Source organism: Harpia harpyja, chromosome 11, assembly GCF_026419915.1.
Source record: "Harpia harpyja isolate bHarHar1 chromosome 11, bHarHar1 primary haplotype, whole genome shotgun sequence".
Lineage (NCBI taxonomy): Eukaryota > Metazoa > Chordata > Aves > Accipitriformes > Accipitridae > Harpia > Harpia harpyja.
Genome location: NC_068950.1, coordinates 38144110 through 38159355, shown reverse-complemented (window position 1 = coordinate 38159355; position 15246 = coordinate 38144110). Strand labels below are relative to the sequence as shown.

Genomic DNA, 15246 nt, shown 5'->3' with positions numbered 1-15246 from the left:
GCTGATGAGCAGGTAGAGCACACAGGGTGCAGGGAAACTTAAAAACGCAAACTTCTCTTTGACACAGTCCAACATGCTCAGCTCCTACCAGTATCTTCCACCCCTTCAGACCCTCCATCTCCTCTCCCTCACAGAACATCTAAGCCCTCTCTGTGCCTTCCCCGCTGTTATTTCATTTTCCCGGCTACCTCACAAATCAGAGTATAGCAAATCTCTCCATACACCCTCCTCTTACCACCTGGCCTTGCACAACATCCCATTTCTTCACTGGGAGAAGCAGCTGCAGGAGGTGGCTGGCCGGCTCAGCAGCAGGTAGCCCCTGTGGAGGCTATGAGGGAATATAGGTGGAAAACAGAAGGTTTTTGGCAGAGTGTTGCACCAAGGGCACCCAACGCCAGAGCTCTGCTACCATAACTATCAGTGAGCTAGCACTTTTTGGGTTTAACCCCCCCACCACACATGCCTCCCAAGCAATTTGGGATGGGGTACGGAAAATGCCGCGGTCTTCCCCATCGCTTGCTGCCGCAGCCTTCCTCCTCCCCTGCCTTGTGCTTCCCGCGCCTCCTTCACCGCTGAGCAGGACTGGAAGGCAATCTTTTTGACAAATGACTTTGTAGGACAGAGAAGTCTGAGGTTGCTATTATTTGGTTCCCCTACAGTGACAGGATGGTTTGTAGTTTTGCAGACAATTACAAGAATTAACATGGACAGATTTAGAGCCTGAGTTTTATAGAAATACCTGGCATTTCGAAAAATGCCAGAGAAACCAAGATAAATAGCAAGATCTTTGAGCAGTAACGTTACTACTTTATTTCCAGAAAACACAGGACTACTTTCTCCCACAGCCCTATTCACTGTATTTTAAACTAAGACCATCCAGTCCTATTGATCAAAACAAGAGAGTAATGCAGAAATAAACATTTTGAACTAACAACAGAAGTATTAAAATGGCAGTAGCTACATTCCATGTTATTTACTCATTTAGCTGAAAATTAAAATAATTAGAGAAATCCTCTGATCACAGAGGAATGATCCTGTTTGGTATTTTATCATCTGATAGATTTGATGGATTTAAAAACTGGAAGGCATCAAGGGCTCAGAGAACCCAGATTCCTTCTCCCCTCACTGGAGACTTCTCCCTTTGCTCCAGCAGTATCACAGCATGCTACCTGCTCCTGCAAGGGAAGAAAGAAACAAACCTATTTCTCAGGCGACAGCAAAAAGGAAGAAGAGGGGGACACAAGACTGTACTTCAGGGGGTCACTAGCTCTTTTTAGATTTCAAACTTCCTTTCAAAACTCTGTTTCTCCCTTGTCCCAGCATCCCCCAACATGAAGCCAGGTCACCTGAATCCCCATGTAAATTGTAAAATGCTTCCCTCACATCCTTTCAGACATTGTCCTTTTTTCCAGGCAAAGCAGCACAGTTTAAACAATCCCATGCATCACACATCTTACTTTCCTTCTGATACTGATACTTGATGCAACTGAATTGCCAGGCAATCTTCAACAGCAGCAGTGACCTTTTATATGCTTTTATGGATGGGCAAATTTAATTTCTAAAAATAGATTCAATTTCTGAAATATATATTTATTTCAACACACGTTCTATCTTCCCTCATTCTAAGCTGTTTTGTAGAATTATGTCAAGCTTTAGCTGTAAAAAGTGAAGCCCTTTTCCCTCACAAGATGCTGCTGCTGCTACGAAATGGCGTAAATAAAATATGCACTATGATCAGCTGAGGAGGAACGTAACGTGTATAACCTATTACCACCAAATGCATAACACTTCCTTCAATGCCTTCCCCAAACAGATATTCTGTAAATAGTCACCTCTCGACTTTGACTTGAAAGGGCATCACTGACTTAAATAAAACGCACATAAATATTTTAGCTGCTACAGTGAAAAGGGATTATTTATTGTAACAATGAAATAATAAAAAGAACATTTCTTCAGTTATTTTAGTCCGCACATCTGAGAGCAGACTGTGCCTAGCTGTTTTGCTGATCCTGCTATAAAACCAGTTCCTCCTGTGACTGCATGGCTGTTTTGCAAGGCATCAGGAGAGGGAGAACATTAAGCTGCCACAAAAATGTTACAGAAGTGAAAAGGACATGATTTGGGGATGCGTGCAGAAAATTTGTATTTTTTTAAAACAGGAATTAAGCCTTATGGGGTCAAAAAATGAGCACAAATATGACCCCCCAGAGCCAGCTCACATTCAGTCTCTGTGCAAGGGACAGCAGAGCCCACAACTGTTTGAGCAAGGAGATGGGACACAGTCAGCAGGACCAAGGTGACCTTGGCAGGCAGAAGTAATTTGCCCCTGTAAAAGGGCTTTCACAGATTATTCATTTCAACTTTCCATCAAAACAGCTTCCAAACAAAAGGTAGCCATAGAAATGCTACCTGCAGGGCTGCAGCTACCCAGCATACATGGGCAGAGGCCAAGGTTCAGCCTATCCATCAATAGGACACTACAGATTCATTCTGGGGCATAAAACCCAATCACACTCATTAAGAAAAAAGAATAAAGCAATGCTTAGTACTTTTCCTGCTCAATGTTATTCTAGTATTTAATTAAATATTTTTCAGCCTACAGAACTACATGCCACCAAATCCCTTTCTATATGTTCTTTTGAGACAGGCTTTTTTAAGGCACCAAAAGTGCATTTTTAATAATCATAAAGGGCATCTAGCTAGACTAAAGTAACCAGCTCTGATAATTAAATATAGTAATTCTATGAATCAAAATACTTCAACCTTATAATCAGTCACAGTGAGATGCTGGAAAGGGGCGTGTGGGGGCAACAGGCAAGCCAGGAGACTTCAGCAGCCCTTTGGAAACCAGGGACATCTCCAGCAACATGGGCACTGCCAGGAGCAGTAAAAACCACGATTCACCACACCAGGTGAACATTGGGAAACCTCCATCCCCATCACACAGTACCAGGGAAGCAGACCTAATTTATTAAGATTTCTAAGAGCAAAACATAATTAAAAATACAAAAAACCAAGGGGATAAGGTGAGGTAATCACACACAATTCTGCAATTAAAAACTGGGTTGGAAACTCCTGATTAGATATCCACATGTCCAAAGCCTGGGTATTTGAATAGAAGGCTCCTTTGGGTTGGTTTTAGGCAACTGCATAAACATTTACTTGAACACGATTTTATTTAAAAAAGCCTACACATCTTCCCAATCGCTGAAGAAACGACGCAGCTCCTGTGCATGTAGATTAAGTCAATCTCTTTGCTTATTATTAAATTTTAACAGCTTTCCAGAGGCCAACAAAACGTCATATATTCTATAAAAGTCTACTTGCTATTAATAAGCATGAAAAACCCAAACCTAATAAGTGACTTGTATTTGTAAAATCTATACTGAATTGAAAAAAAATAAAGAGAAAACATTCTGCAAAGATGTTTTAGCATGGGAAGCTCCTGGAAAACAAAAATCTTACTATACATGATGAAAGGGAAAGCATAATGGTTTCATTTTGCATGTTGAGAAACGTAAAATAATAATTGGGGTGGGTTGGAGTTTTTGGAGGCCTTTTTGTAGCTTATATATTTCCTGTAACCTTGGAATATTATGACTACAATAGCATTGCTCTGGCTCACAGAAGTCAAGAAGAGGCAAAGCAACTTAGGTACTTCGGACAAGAAGTGTAGCACCTCTGCTAACGCTGAATAATGTTCAAAATACAAAAGCATGGCATTAAAAACTGATCTAGATTTCTCAAGTTCTACTGAGTTTTTAATACAGTACTTAGAAGATAAGTTAGTACTTTCAAAATATTATATTTTTTCCTGATAATGTGCCTTTAAAAGCAATTTGGAGAGCAACTGACTGCTCAACTTTTCACTGTAAGCAGAAACTGCTGAGTCCAAGTGTGTATTTCCACCTGCAGCAGTAGATAAGACGGTAGATTTTGCTGCTTTGCCTTACATATTCCTCTAAGTTTGTCTATTTAACTCTACAAAACCATGCTGTGAGCATTTTGATATATAGCCTACATACGTATCTATGGGATGGAACCCGCTTGGTCTAAGGGAGATTTGGAAGTAGCCTTCTGTATGTAATCCATGCAGCCACTCCACCGCTTTCATAACCCTCAGCTCAGGACTTCAGCTCTTCGCTAATCAAACAGACCAGGAAAAACCTTGCTTGAAACAATCCTTAGAGATGCACAGGAACCCAACAAATATTTTTGCTTTAGGGAATACCACTTTGTCCAAATCAAAACCTTCGGTGAGAAACAGCAAGTACAACTTAAGTACTGACCATACAGTATCTTTTTTCCAGGATACAAAATCACTGACATTTGTACCAATATTTTCAAAAGTAAAAATTCTGGTTTTCTATTAACATTTTTTACTTTAAAATACAAATTAAGTACAGAAGAAAAATTAAGAAAATGGTACAAATCAAAAGCCAGCCTTCAAATATGATCAAAGCAGTTTCAGATAATTTGAATCAGATCTGCTGTTTGTTCCCCTTCAATTTTTTTGATTCACATTCCTTAAGCTCTATTTGTCAGAATTCGGGATGTGGAAATCTTCCGTAAGCTGTTTCAAAAAAGCTTCATCAGCCATGCAGCAAAAAATGTGACAGTATAGAAACTTGCTTTTCTTGTGAGACCACTAAAGAAGGTCGTTGAATAACTAATGGTCTATTACAACAATGAAATGAGAGACTTCAGTGGGATCTCTAATCCCTCCTGCTTTTAAAAGAATAAATCAAACTAAGGATGTGGAAATCGAGATAAAATGTGGGGGTTTTTTTTGATGTTGTGGGGTTTTTTGTTTGTTTATTTGGTTGGGTTTTTTTGGGGAGGTGGTGTTGTTTGGTGGGTTTTTTTGTTGTTGTTTGGGGGTTTTTGGGGTTTTTTTTGTTTGGTTTTTTTTTGAGAATGACATTCTAACTTGAGACAACCATACTTTCAACACCTGATAATAACATGAGTGTCACTAAGAGAGCTCCATGTCAAGGTATTTCCCATTAAAATACAAGATAATATGTAACTTATAAATACACTGCTGCATATTTCTCTTCTGTTTGTGGATAACAGTGTCACTATGGCTGTTTTATTCTACATTTAAGCCTCACTGCAATGCTTTAAGGAGCTTCCTGTTACTTTCCCGGCTTTAACAGCAGCAGCAATTTCAGAGGAGATTTCATCTTTCACATGTCCTCCCATTGTTCCAAGGAGGAACTTGTTAGCCAAGTGCCCCTAACAACGGAGATTAAAATAGTGATGAAATTGCCAGAAACCATTTCAACAACTTTCTCCACTTCCTGAATTGAGCAAAAGGTGTTTTATATGTCTTACCTTTATGGTTTTGGTCTGGAGTCTGAGTCCATTTAAAGTGTTAATGGCTTTCTCTGCATCCTTTGGATCAATATAGTTAACGAATCCATACCCTAAACTCTGCCCTGTTGAAACACAAGAAACAAAGAAAAGAAAAAGGACTCAGTATTTTTTTGGAGCACAGGAACAACCTCCAAGAGCAAGAACACAGTTTTCTTACACTGTTCATTTCATCCCTGCTTTCCCCTATGGTCTCTATGCTGTTCTTCACCATTTCATTATCTCCTTAATACAGTGGAAGCCAACATAAAAATTTTCAATCACTGCTTTGAAGATCCTACTTTAAAAAAAACAAGAAGCAATCCCCCACCCTGCCTTCCCCAGGTGTTTACTGAAAAGCATGTACGAGGCATGACAGCAGCAGAATTGTGTAATAGTTTTGTGCCGAGTTCCTAATAAATGTAACTGGCTGACCTGCCACTGCAGTATGAGGCCACCTCTTAAAAATGATAGAAAACACACAGAGATAATTTTGCTACTGTTTATAAACAAGTTTGTAAGTGTTTAAAATGCAAAAATCGGGAAGCTTTGTTTTAACACTAACCTTGAAGCAGCTGAGAAACAGACAACCACCTTTACATCTTGTTTTATTGCTCAGTGAGCAGCCAGTAAATAGGAAGAGAAAGGACAGATCAAATTGCAGTAGGATAAGAGACCACATTAAAGCTTTCCTCCGTGTATTAGAGATGACAGCAAAACCAAAACAGTACAACTGCTGCTGCGCATGGGATGGCAGGAGCCCACTTTATCAGCCAAAATAATTTTAACAGCTTCTGTTTTACTATTGCGATCTGTGTTTGCGTTTGCAGTAGGAAGAGGAGACCTGGCTAATAACTGGGATAAGTAACATGGAGCTGGAGAGGCCACGCTGTTCGCACTACAGGTACCCACGCACACAGCGCAGGGACAGAGCCGTGGGTCTGCAATGGGCTGCGAGAGCCCGTACCGGAGAGGTACCTTTTCCTGATTCCCAGGTAGCAGTTTTGCAGCATCAATTCTGTTAATGCAACGCGACAGACAGCCACTTCCAGACCCCTTCCTTCTCGAGCCTCCTACTGAAGTTATTTTGCACATTTGGAAAACACAGCAATTATGTTGTTTTAAGGCACATGCACTTGGAAACATACACAGATAATAAAATTTTAAGAATAAGCCAGCCCAAGTGGTCCTGTATTTCAACCACGCTCCTTCTCAGACACCCATCAGTGTATCTGGAGAACAGCACGCCAAAGGACGACCTGCCTCTGGGCACGGACGTGCAGGGGATCCGAGTGCTCCCGCTCACAGGCAGCGAGAAAGGAAACACGTGAAAATCCCTCCCGAGAAGGACAGCGCTTCTGGAAGACGACTTCTATCCGCCGGAGCGGCAAACGGCGACCCAGCTCCTGTTCACCAGGAGAAAGCGGAGGTTGGGAAAGCAGCTGCACACCAAGTGCCTTGACGTACCCTGGAGGCATGGATCCTGCCTTCCAAGCACAAAGCTTTGTTTCTTTGTCTCCTGGACTACAAAAAAGCATCTGTGTGTTTCTCAAAGTCAGACGCCACCAAAAATACAGCATTTGCTCTAACAGAAATACAGGGAGCGCTTCTGTCTTACAAAATCAGATCAAAGCACTAAAAGCTGCTAACTATGTGATGGAAGACCTTAAAAATCCATGGAAAAACCGCAGTTCACGCCTAAAATGCCCACATGCAGGTGTAAGAATAAGAAATGGCTGTTTTAACCTACAGTAGATCCAGGGAGCAATTCCATCCAATCAATCTAACTTCAGAAAAAAAAAGTATAAAAACATATCCAGTCTTCCTGGAGAGCTGAATTAGTCTCAACAAAAATACTCTTACCCAAGTTACACAACATTAACCAAGAATGAGCTGAAGTCTGACTGAGCACAAAGCCTGGAGCAGAAATACTGTAAAGATACTTGCCATGCCATGCCTTCCTCTTCTTGTCTAAATGAGACATTTTATACAGCCCCAATCCCTGTGCCTCTAAACGTATCATATCCTTAATATATTTAATCCTAAACAGTCCTAGGCAGAAAGAAACCATTCTCTAGGAAATTAATCTCTTTTTACAGAGGAAGGGAGACACAAGGATCAGGGCTTGGATAAGCCCGGTTTGTGTCCCTACTTTTCCCATTAACCATCTATCAACCTTCAGAGGTACACAGATAACAGGAGTAGCTGACGCAAGGCCCTGGGATTTATGTCCATCTGTCTGAACATGGGCTTCCATGTCCAGCCACTGGTCTTCTCAAGGCACATGGACTGACCAAGCTCTACAATATGTACAGTAATTTTTAATAACCTCTCATAGGAATGTTCTCACTTCTGTAAATACTTTTGCAAGGAAGAGACCAAGGATAACAAACCCATAGACAACAGAAGCTGTAGGGAAGGGAAATAATGGCAATATAAGAAAAGAATGGTATGAAAATTTCATAGACCATTCACTCCTTTCCTTGGAGTTCTCCAGTAACATTATTCAAGTTTAGATATCATCATCTCTGACTCCCACTACCAACTGGAAACATAAACAAGTATCTTCTCCAAGGTGAAGGATAAGGATTACCAACACGAACAAACCTGTCTGCAGGCATGTCTGCAAAACCTGGCTTAAAGAAAACAATTACACTGTCATACAATTTTGCTTAGAATAATACATACACAGAAACATGACTTCTTGTTAGTATGTACTCCTGAACATCATGAAATATATAGAACTTGTAATAGAATTTAAGGCCTGTTACTCATAAGCTATTAGTTATGATTTCATATCAAATACATTAATTGCTATGTTGGCTGTATTATATTCTCACAAAAAACAGTGGGTCTACTCAGCATTCCAGGTACTGAATTTCTGTTAATTCAAGAAAAAGCCCCTCTTATCTTAAAAAACCTCAAACCCCACACCCTTGGCACCCACTGAAATCTTGGTACAGTTGTTTCAACCAGCAAATTCACATTCCTGCTTTCTGCCATACACCTCACTTTGTACCAGTGAAGCTGAAGGGAAAAAATCTTTCAGTTAAGAACTTGCCACTTCAGGGGTATATTTGGTTTGGTTTATTTTGTATTTTCAAGCATCTTCCCTAAACACCATCATTTAATGAAGACAGACACCATCGCCCTGGCCCCCCGCTCCAAATATCTCAAAAAAACTGACAGAAAATAAACCCAGAAAAAAAAAAATTTGTGAAAAGCTTTACAACTGCTGGCAGACATCATAAAGTTTTAGTGTGCTAAACATTTATAGCTAAGAATCCAAAAAAGTTATATATCCAGCTAAAAATATTATTTTCAAATTACTCTCAAGAGCAATAAACCTTATGTGAGACAAAACACAGATTCTAGATATGAAAGAACTAAAAATTGTTACTGGTAGAGAAAGAAGAGAAGGATTTGTAACAGAATATGGTGAAGCAGTATATGAACTTCTGGTTTTTTTTTCCATCATGTACTCGAAAAGGGTAACATTTCTTTGGACGCAATCTGGCAGCACGAAGCAAGCAGCTGGACCTCTCAGCAGGATCCCACACAGACACTGAAGTTCATTCCCATGCCACACTTCCCAGGAACAGCACCGTAAATAGTAAATATTTTCTGTGATTTGGAATCCGATAGTTCATCGCATGCTGTGATCCAGTAGGGCAGGCAAGAGATATTTCTAGATGATCCTAAACAAACACCTTGTTATATTGCTATTACCATTACTCTTTCTGAATGTTTTATCTAGCTTGCAGAAAATGCATAGAGGACCTCCTATGATCTGGTAAAAGAATAGGTCTAAAAGTGAGCAATAACAGGGTTAAAAATTATCAAGGACTTGACAGTCTTAAAAAAAACCAAAAACCCAACCAAAACCCACATGCAAAGCCAGCCCAAGCTGGTAATGTACATATTTCATATTTTAGAAGGCTCCGTTTCACAGAGCTGAAAATCACCAAGATTAAAACAAACCGTGAGAAGGAATATGGAAAAAAATCAGTATACCCTGTTTATAACATTTATCCATACACCCAAAAACCTGCAATTATGAAATAGACAGTGCCAGTTAGAGAACTGTACCTGCCTTTACTTCCTTTGTAAGCCAGTCTGCTTCGGCCAATTCCGTATTTAAATTAAGAGATAAAGGGAAAACAGATAGAAACCAAAGTAAGTTAGAAAAGAAAAATCATAGGAAACAAACAGGAAAGAAATCTCTGGCTAATAAATGTCGGAATAACAAAAGCCTTTTTTTTTTTTTAGATTACAGAAAAAAATCCCTTAACGCTCATGCTGACTCATTAGCAGATAGCAATAGTAACAGTACAGAGAGAACAGATGTGTTATGTACACCTGATGAAGTTATATGAAGTACTAACTAGCAACCCAGGTGGATGTTGAACAGGAGCTCCTAAAATTACACGTTTAAATGGAATTATCTGGATTACTTGCACAGAATAGACTCCAAAAAAAGGAGCAAATGGCGCTCTTGTGATTTTCAGTAATTTTTACAGCACTGAACAAATTCCAGGAGCTTGGAGGAAAGACAATTTTGCACTGAAATTCAAAAAAGGAGGACTGGATGACCCAAGCAGTTACGGGTCCATCAGTCTAATGCTGAGCAAGGCAAAATTACAGAATATTTGATACTGGACTCTAATAATAAAGAATTAGAGAGGGGTAATAAAATCAATGTCCATCAAATTAGGTCTATGGAAAATAGATTCTGTCAAACTAAACTGACATCCTTCTTGATGAGATTACAAGTTTGACTTATAAATTTTAAGAATGTCGATTTAATAGCATTGATATACTTGGTCTTCTATAAAGCACTTGATTTGGTACTGCTTATTAATTGACTAAAAATTAACATGGCACACATTAAATGGATTAAAAAAAATAATCAGCCAACAGATCTCTAACTGGGAATTGTGAATAGGAAATCACCAGAAAGATTTTTTCCTACAGGTCTCTCTCAGGAAACAGATCTTGGCCCTACACTGTTTATTTCCATCGATGAGTGGAAAAAGCCAAACTCCTTGCTCCTGAAGATCAACTGCAGAAAGACAGTATGAGAGGATAAGAACAAAGAGGACAGAGCAAAGGTGCAAAGCAATTTAAGCTCCTCAAACTACAAATATGTACATTTAAATAGCACAAACCCAAGATTACATCCCGACAAACCAAGTTAACTTTGGCATAGTATCCAAATGGGAAATGAAGGACTCGGATACAGCGTGACAGATAACCAATCTCAGGTTTGCAATGCTGCCAACAGGGTTAAAACAATTCTTCTTGGCATAAAAGCCACACACTCAAAAAGCGAAAGAAAAAAAAAAAAAATCGCTCCTTCTGATCTGGCTGTGTGCTTCGCTGCCGAAGTGCCATGCCCAGTCCTGTTGTACATGCTTCAAGAAAGATACCAGTGCCTTGGCAATGGTGCCATGAGAATAGACTAGAGCATGGAAAAACTCCTTCAGTTGAAAGATAAGGGTCAATCTGTCTACCTGATCAAAAAATGTTAAGTTGAACCTTAACAGTACTACATTAGTACTCATCTGAAGTACAGATTGATTTTTTTTTTAATAATGTCTGTCCAGCCGATAAAACATGGAGTTATGTATTTCCAGTCCCATTGCTTGACAGTTGAAGCAAGAGAAACCAGACTAGAAACAAAAGCAAAAGCTGTTTTCCTGGGGAAGGCTTGTTCTCGTTTTGACATTGAAGGCAACAGATTATTTTAACTACCTACCAAGCATTTTGTCAGCTTTTCTACCACTGGGAATTCTGAAAGTTCAGATTTTTTCCCTGAAAGCTATGCTCTAGCTCAAGCAGGAATTAAACCAGGGAAGGTTTTGGCAAGATGTGTTAAGTGCTCAATAACCTCTTCTACTCTGAAGCTCTACAAATACACTGTTCCTGCTGCTTGTTCTCCATACAGCTCCTACTGCAATCATTCCCACAAGGAAAGTAGAAGGAAACTACTTTCTCTGACAAGTTTGAAGCCTTCCTATTGCTGGAGACTATTCTAAAAGCAACGTAGAGAAGAGTACAACTTTGAATTGCTCACCTGTGACCAGATAAGTTAAAAAAGTTTTAAAAACACCCTTTTTTCTTTAAAATAAATTACTCTGGAATGCAAAGCCACATTAAAGGACTATGGTCCCCACTATAAACAGTCACTCATGAAAACAAGCACATAATGGGACAGCAACAATGCACACTGCCTTAAATCGTGGTTTTGTTGTCCCCTGCCCAAATGTAAAACCTAATTAAAGCTGTCTGCCTGACAGCCATAACATGAACACCACTGAACGCCGATGCTTTTCTCTGACACAATCCCTTCCTTCAGAAGTAGGCCACGTCTGACAGCTCATCTTGTATTAGCCAAGCAGAAGCCGTCAGGCGGTAACAGCCTTCAGTCACTCCAGGTTTGGGACCAAAAGATAAAATAATGCTCGCCATGAATTCTCCCGGCTCCAGTTTTTGCCTGTTCCAACCTCAGTGAACATTTAGGGAAGAAACTGGTGCCAGGGTGATCTCTCTGTCGAAGTGGCTGAGCTCAACTTGCTGTCCACCTGTGGCTCTTCCAAGCAGACCTGCACATGCTCTTCAACCGTCCCCGATGATTCTCAAACTGGGGATATTTCTAATAAATGCCACCTATGGATGGCTGGCAAGGAAAGCAGCAAGAGAGAGATGGGCAAGAGAAAGACTCGTCATGCTTTCCATCTTCTAAATAACAGTAACAGAAGAGACTTATTGACATTCAAGGCAAGCCCTGCTCCAGCTGGTAGTCCCATTTCAGAGCACAATCCTGTGAGCCTCCAAACCATTTCAGAAGTGTTGTAAAAGATACTCCTGGAAGGACAAAGAATGACTGCAACTTGTATGAAAAGCTGTATGAAGTAGGGGCTTTCAGAGGTTACATAAATACCCTTGAGAAGATACATTCAAAATGTACAAAGAGGGTCAAGTGAACTGCGTGCTTCATTTTTTTTATGACAGTTACTAACAAATAGAGCTGTTTACCTAAAAAAGGAAGTAAGCTATGGAGAGAAGATTCAGATCAAGGGAAAATGAGATCTGATCAGGAGACCAGTTCAAACCCTGCTCCTTGTCTGAAGCTTTTTTATATCAGTAACATCAGTCTCATTCATCATCCATCCCTTTATTGAGGAGAAGCACCTGCTGTCACCCCAGTGATGCACACTGCAGTCACAGGAGAAGCAAACCAGGAGGGAAGCAGCTTCTGCACACAGCGCTCCTAGGACCAAACAATTAAGCTAAGGCTGTCACTGTGACAATTAACTGTAATACAACTTCGAAGGTAACTTGTTCAGTGCTTAGTGCAGCTCTTTATCACAGCATCCATTTAGTCTATAGCTTATTTAGAATAGACTCCTTATATTTGTACAGACTAGGATTTAATACATGTTGTCCATGAATAGCAAGAAAGCATCATCCTCCTATTACAATATAACTATTTTTGCAAGAATTTAGGGGAAAAATGTGTAGCCCTTCTCAAAGCAAAAATGAGAGAAGGATGAGTAGTAAATAGCTTGGTTTTTGCCTTTTGCAGGAAGGTTTACTGGGTACAAGTTTTGTTTGGGAATCTTCTATCAAGTTACTGTATTTCAGGTGCTTGTTAGCTCTTTTAAGAAGATCCCCCTTCTAGACTGGGAAAAGTCAGCTGTATTTAAACACAATCCAATCTAGAGCCCCAGACAGGCTTTGCTGCTACAGTACACCTACAATTAGGAAGCACAACTTATCCTTGGTTAAAAACAGCCATCAGCAAAATCTGAGTGTCAATAGATCCTTCTTAAGATGCTACTGGAGAAGAAAATCAGGTTCCAGACTTGCACCACGATACCCTTATAACAGATACCCTCCTAAAAAACATGTTTGTAGTTTCATAACTAATAAATAAGCAAATCTAACCCCAAACCTCAGGGAAAATCCCTGTGTGTTCCACAGGCGGACACCTAGCTCTTGCTAGAGCACCTGTAAAGGCACACATGCTGACACAAACCTGCTCAGATAAGACAAGATTCCTCAAGCAAACTCTTCCCCTAAGGCATCAGAGCCCTGATCCCCAAATAGCAAAGGCTGGGCCCTCCCCATAGGAAACCTGCAGGGAGAAAATTCCTATCACTGCCTTAATTTCTCGCAATGCCAGAGAGACTCGGATAAAAGCTCATTTGTGCAGGAGACAGGCCTTTTTGGGGGGCTTGGGGGGAGTCACGAGTTGCACAATGAGCTCCCATGGGAGCTCTACACACATAGGATTTAATAAACTTCAGTCCAAGTGGAAGGGGCTTCTTTGCACCAGGCCTTCTCCAACAAAGACGCTGCTACGTGATTAAAAAGAAAAAAATTGCCCAAAGGAAGCCCTTGCAAACAGTGTGCTACATCCCACGTAAAACTCTCCCTCAGGGAGAGGGTAAGAGAGGGAAAATGAACCAGACATACAGACACCACTCACTCAATTTTAATATCTGAATGGGAAATGCGAGATACCATGACAACAAGCCTAGAAAAATAAAAGGGGAATAAAAAAAAAGTGTTGCCCAAAATGTGAAACAAAACGTAAAAATGTAGCTAAAGCAATGAGATGATTAGTGCTAGTGAGGTAACTGGGACCCCTGGACCTCCACATCTCTGACTGGAAGAGAACCACCAGGACCTGAACACAGTCACCTCAAAGCAAGACCCCCCAAAACCAACTGCAAGCTCCCCACAATGGAAAGCAACATCATTCAACCAGCACATTGCTGAGTTAGAAAGCTTGACTTCACCAGGCAGTGTCAGAGGAGATGACACAAGTTTTGCCCTCCTCTGTAGTTTTCACAAATCCCTTAATGCAAGACATTATAATTTAGTGTCTTGATTTTCAGAGATGCTGAAGCAGTAGCAGTTCTCATGTAAATTAAATACCAATTGACAGTAGCTGCTACCCCTCAAAATTAAGACACAGCAGTGATTCTCACTCTGGAATACCCCCACACATCCACCCAGAAAACAGAACAAGATGGAGCATGCTTTGAGAGAGCCTACTGCTACCCAGCACTACTAGATCCTTCTGAAAATCCTACTCCCACAGAAATCTGAAGAGGACTTTCAAAAACATGCAATTACTCCATTTTAAACTTGACCATACCAGCTATATAAAACATGTCTACTCTTGCAAATAGTGCCTTACAGTCTCTTAACAGCTTCTAGCATTTCAGATGTTCTGCATCTCACCTGAAACAAGACTTTGCTCTTACCTGCATACTACACAGAGTTTTAACAAAGTCAGCTGTGTAATTACTGTAGTTGAGGAAGTGGGCTAATCTGCATGCAAAGCTTAAGTGGCAGTTTGAGACAGATGCTGCTGACTTGGCTGGAGTCTTCTGCGCTTCCCATTACCGTAGCATGGAAGCATTCTATCTCTGTAACGCACCTTTCCTCACAAACACCACTGAGAAAAGCACTTTTATTCCTATTTTGGAGAAAAGAAACTGAAAGGCATCAAGATTTCCAGGGTGAACCTGGACAGAGTAACAGAGTCACTAGAACAGGGATCTAAATCTGCATCTCCCCCACCCTAAAACATTAACCTTATTATTTGACCACTGAGTTGTGCTGGGCTGGACATATCTTGTAAACAACACGCACATTTCATGCTGCAGAATATATTATCCTCCTTTTTTGTTTTCCTGCTTTTATCAAGTTTCTTTAAATGTAAAACTGGATTTTAAGCATTGGTGCGTTCATACTACTGCAAGCAACTGATTAAGTACATTTTCAGAAGCTACTGCTCCTGACATACCTAAGACAATTGAGTTCCATTTCTGAACAAATATTTGGATTCCCCCCTGCCCCCTCCAGTTGACATCT

At 40.4% G+C, this 15246-nt stretch overlaps 1 protein-coding gene across 8 annotated transcripts in view; it reads right to left on the bottom strand.

Moving 5' to 3' along the window:
* ELAVL4 (ELAV like RNA binding protein 4) overlaps window positions 1-15246 on the bottom strand; it is an 83523-nt gene that overhangs the window by 14647 nt on the left and 53630 nt on the right. For all 8 annotated transcript variants that reach the window (XM_052801761.1, XM_052801759.1, XM_052801757.1 and 5 more), the window contains exon 3: window positions 5338-5441. In XM_052801761.1, the coding sequence (XP_052657721.1) occupies window positions 5338-5441 (104 nt within the window). The remainder of the gene's footprint in view (window positions 1-5337; window positions 5442-15246) is intronic.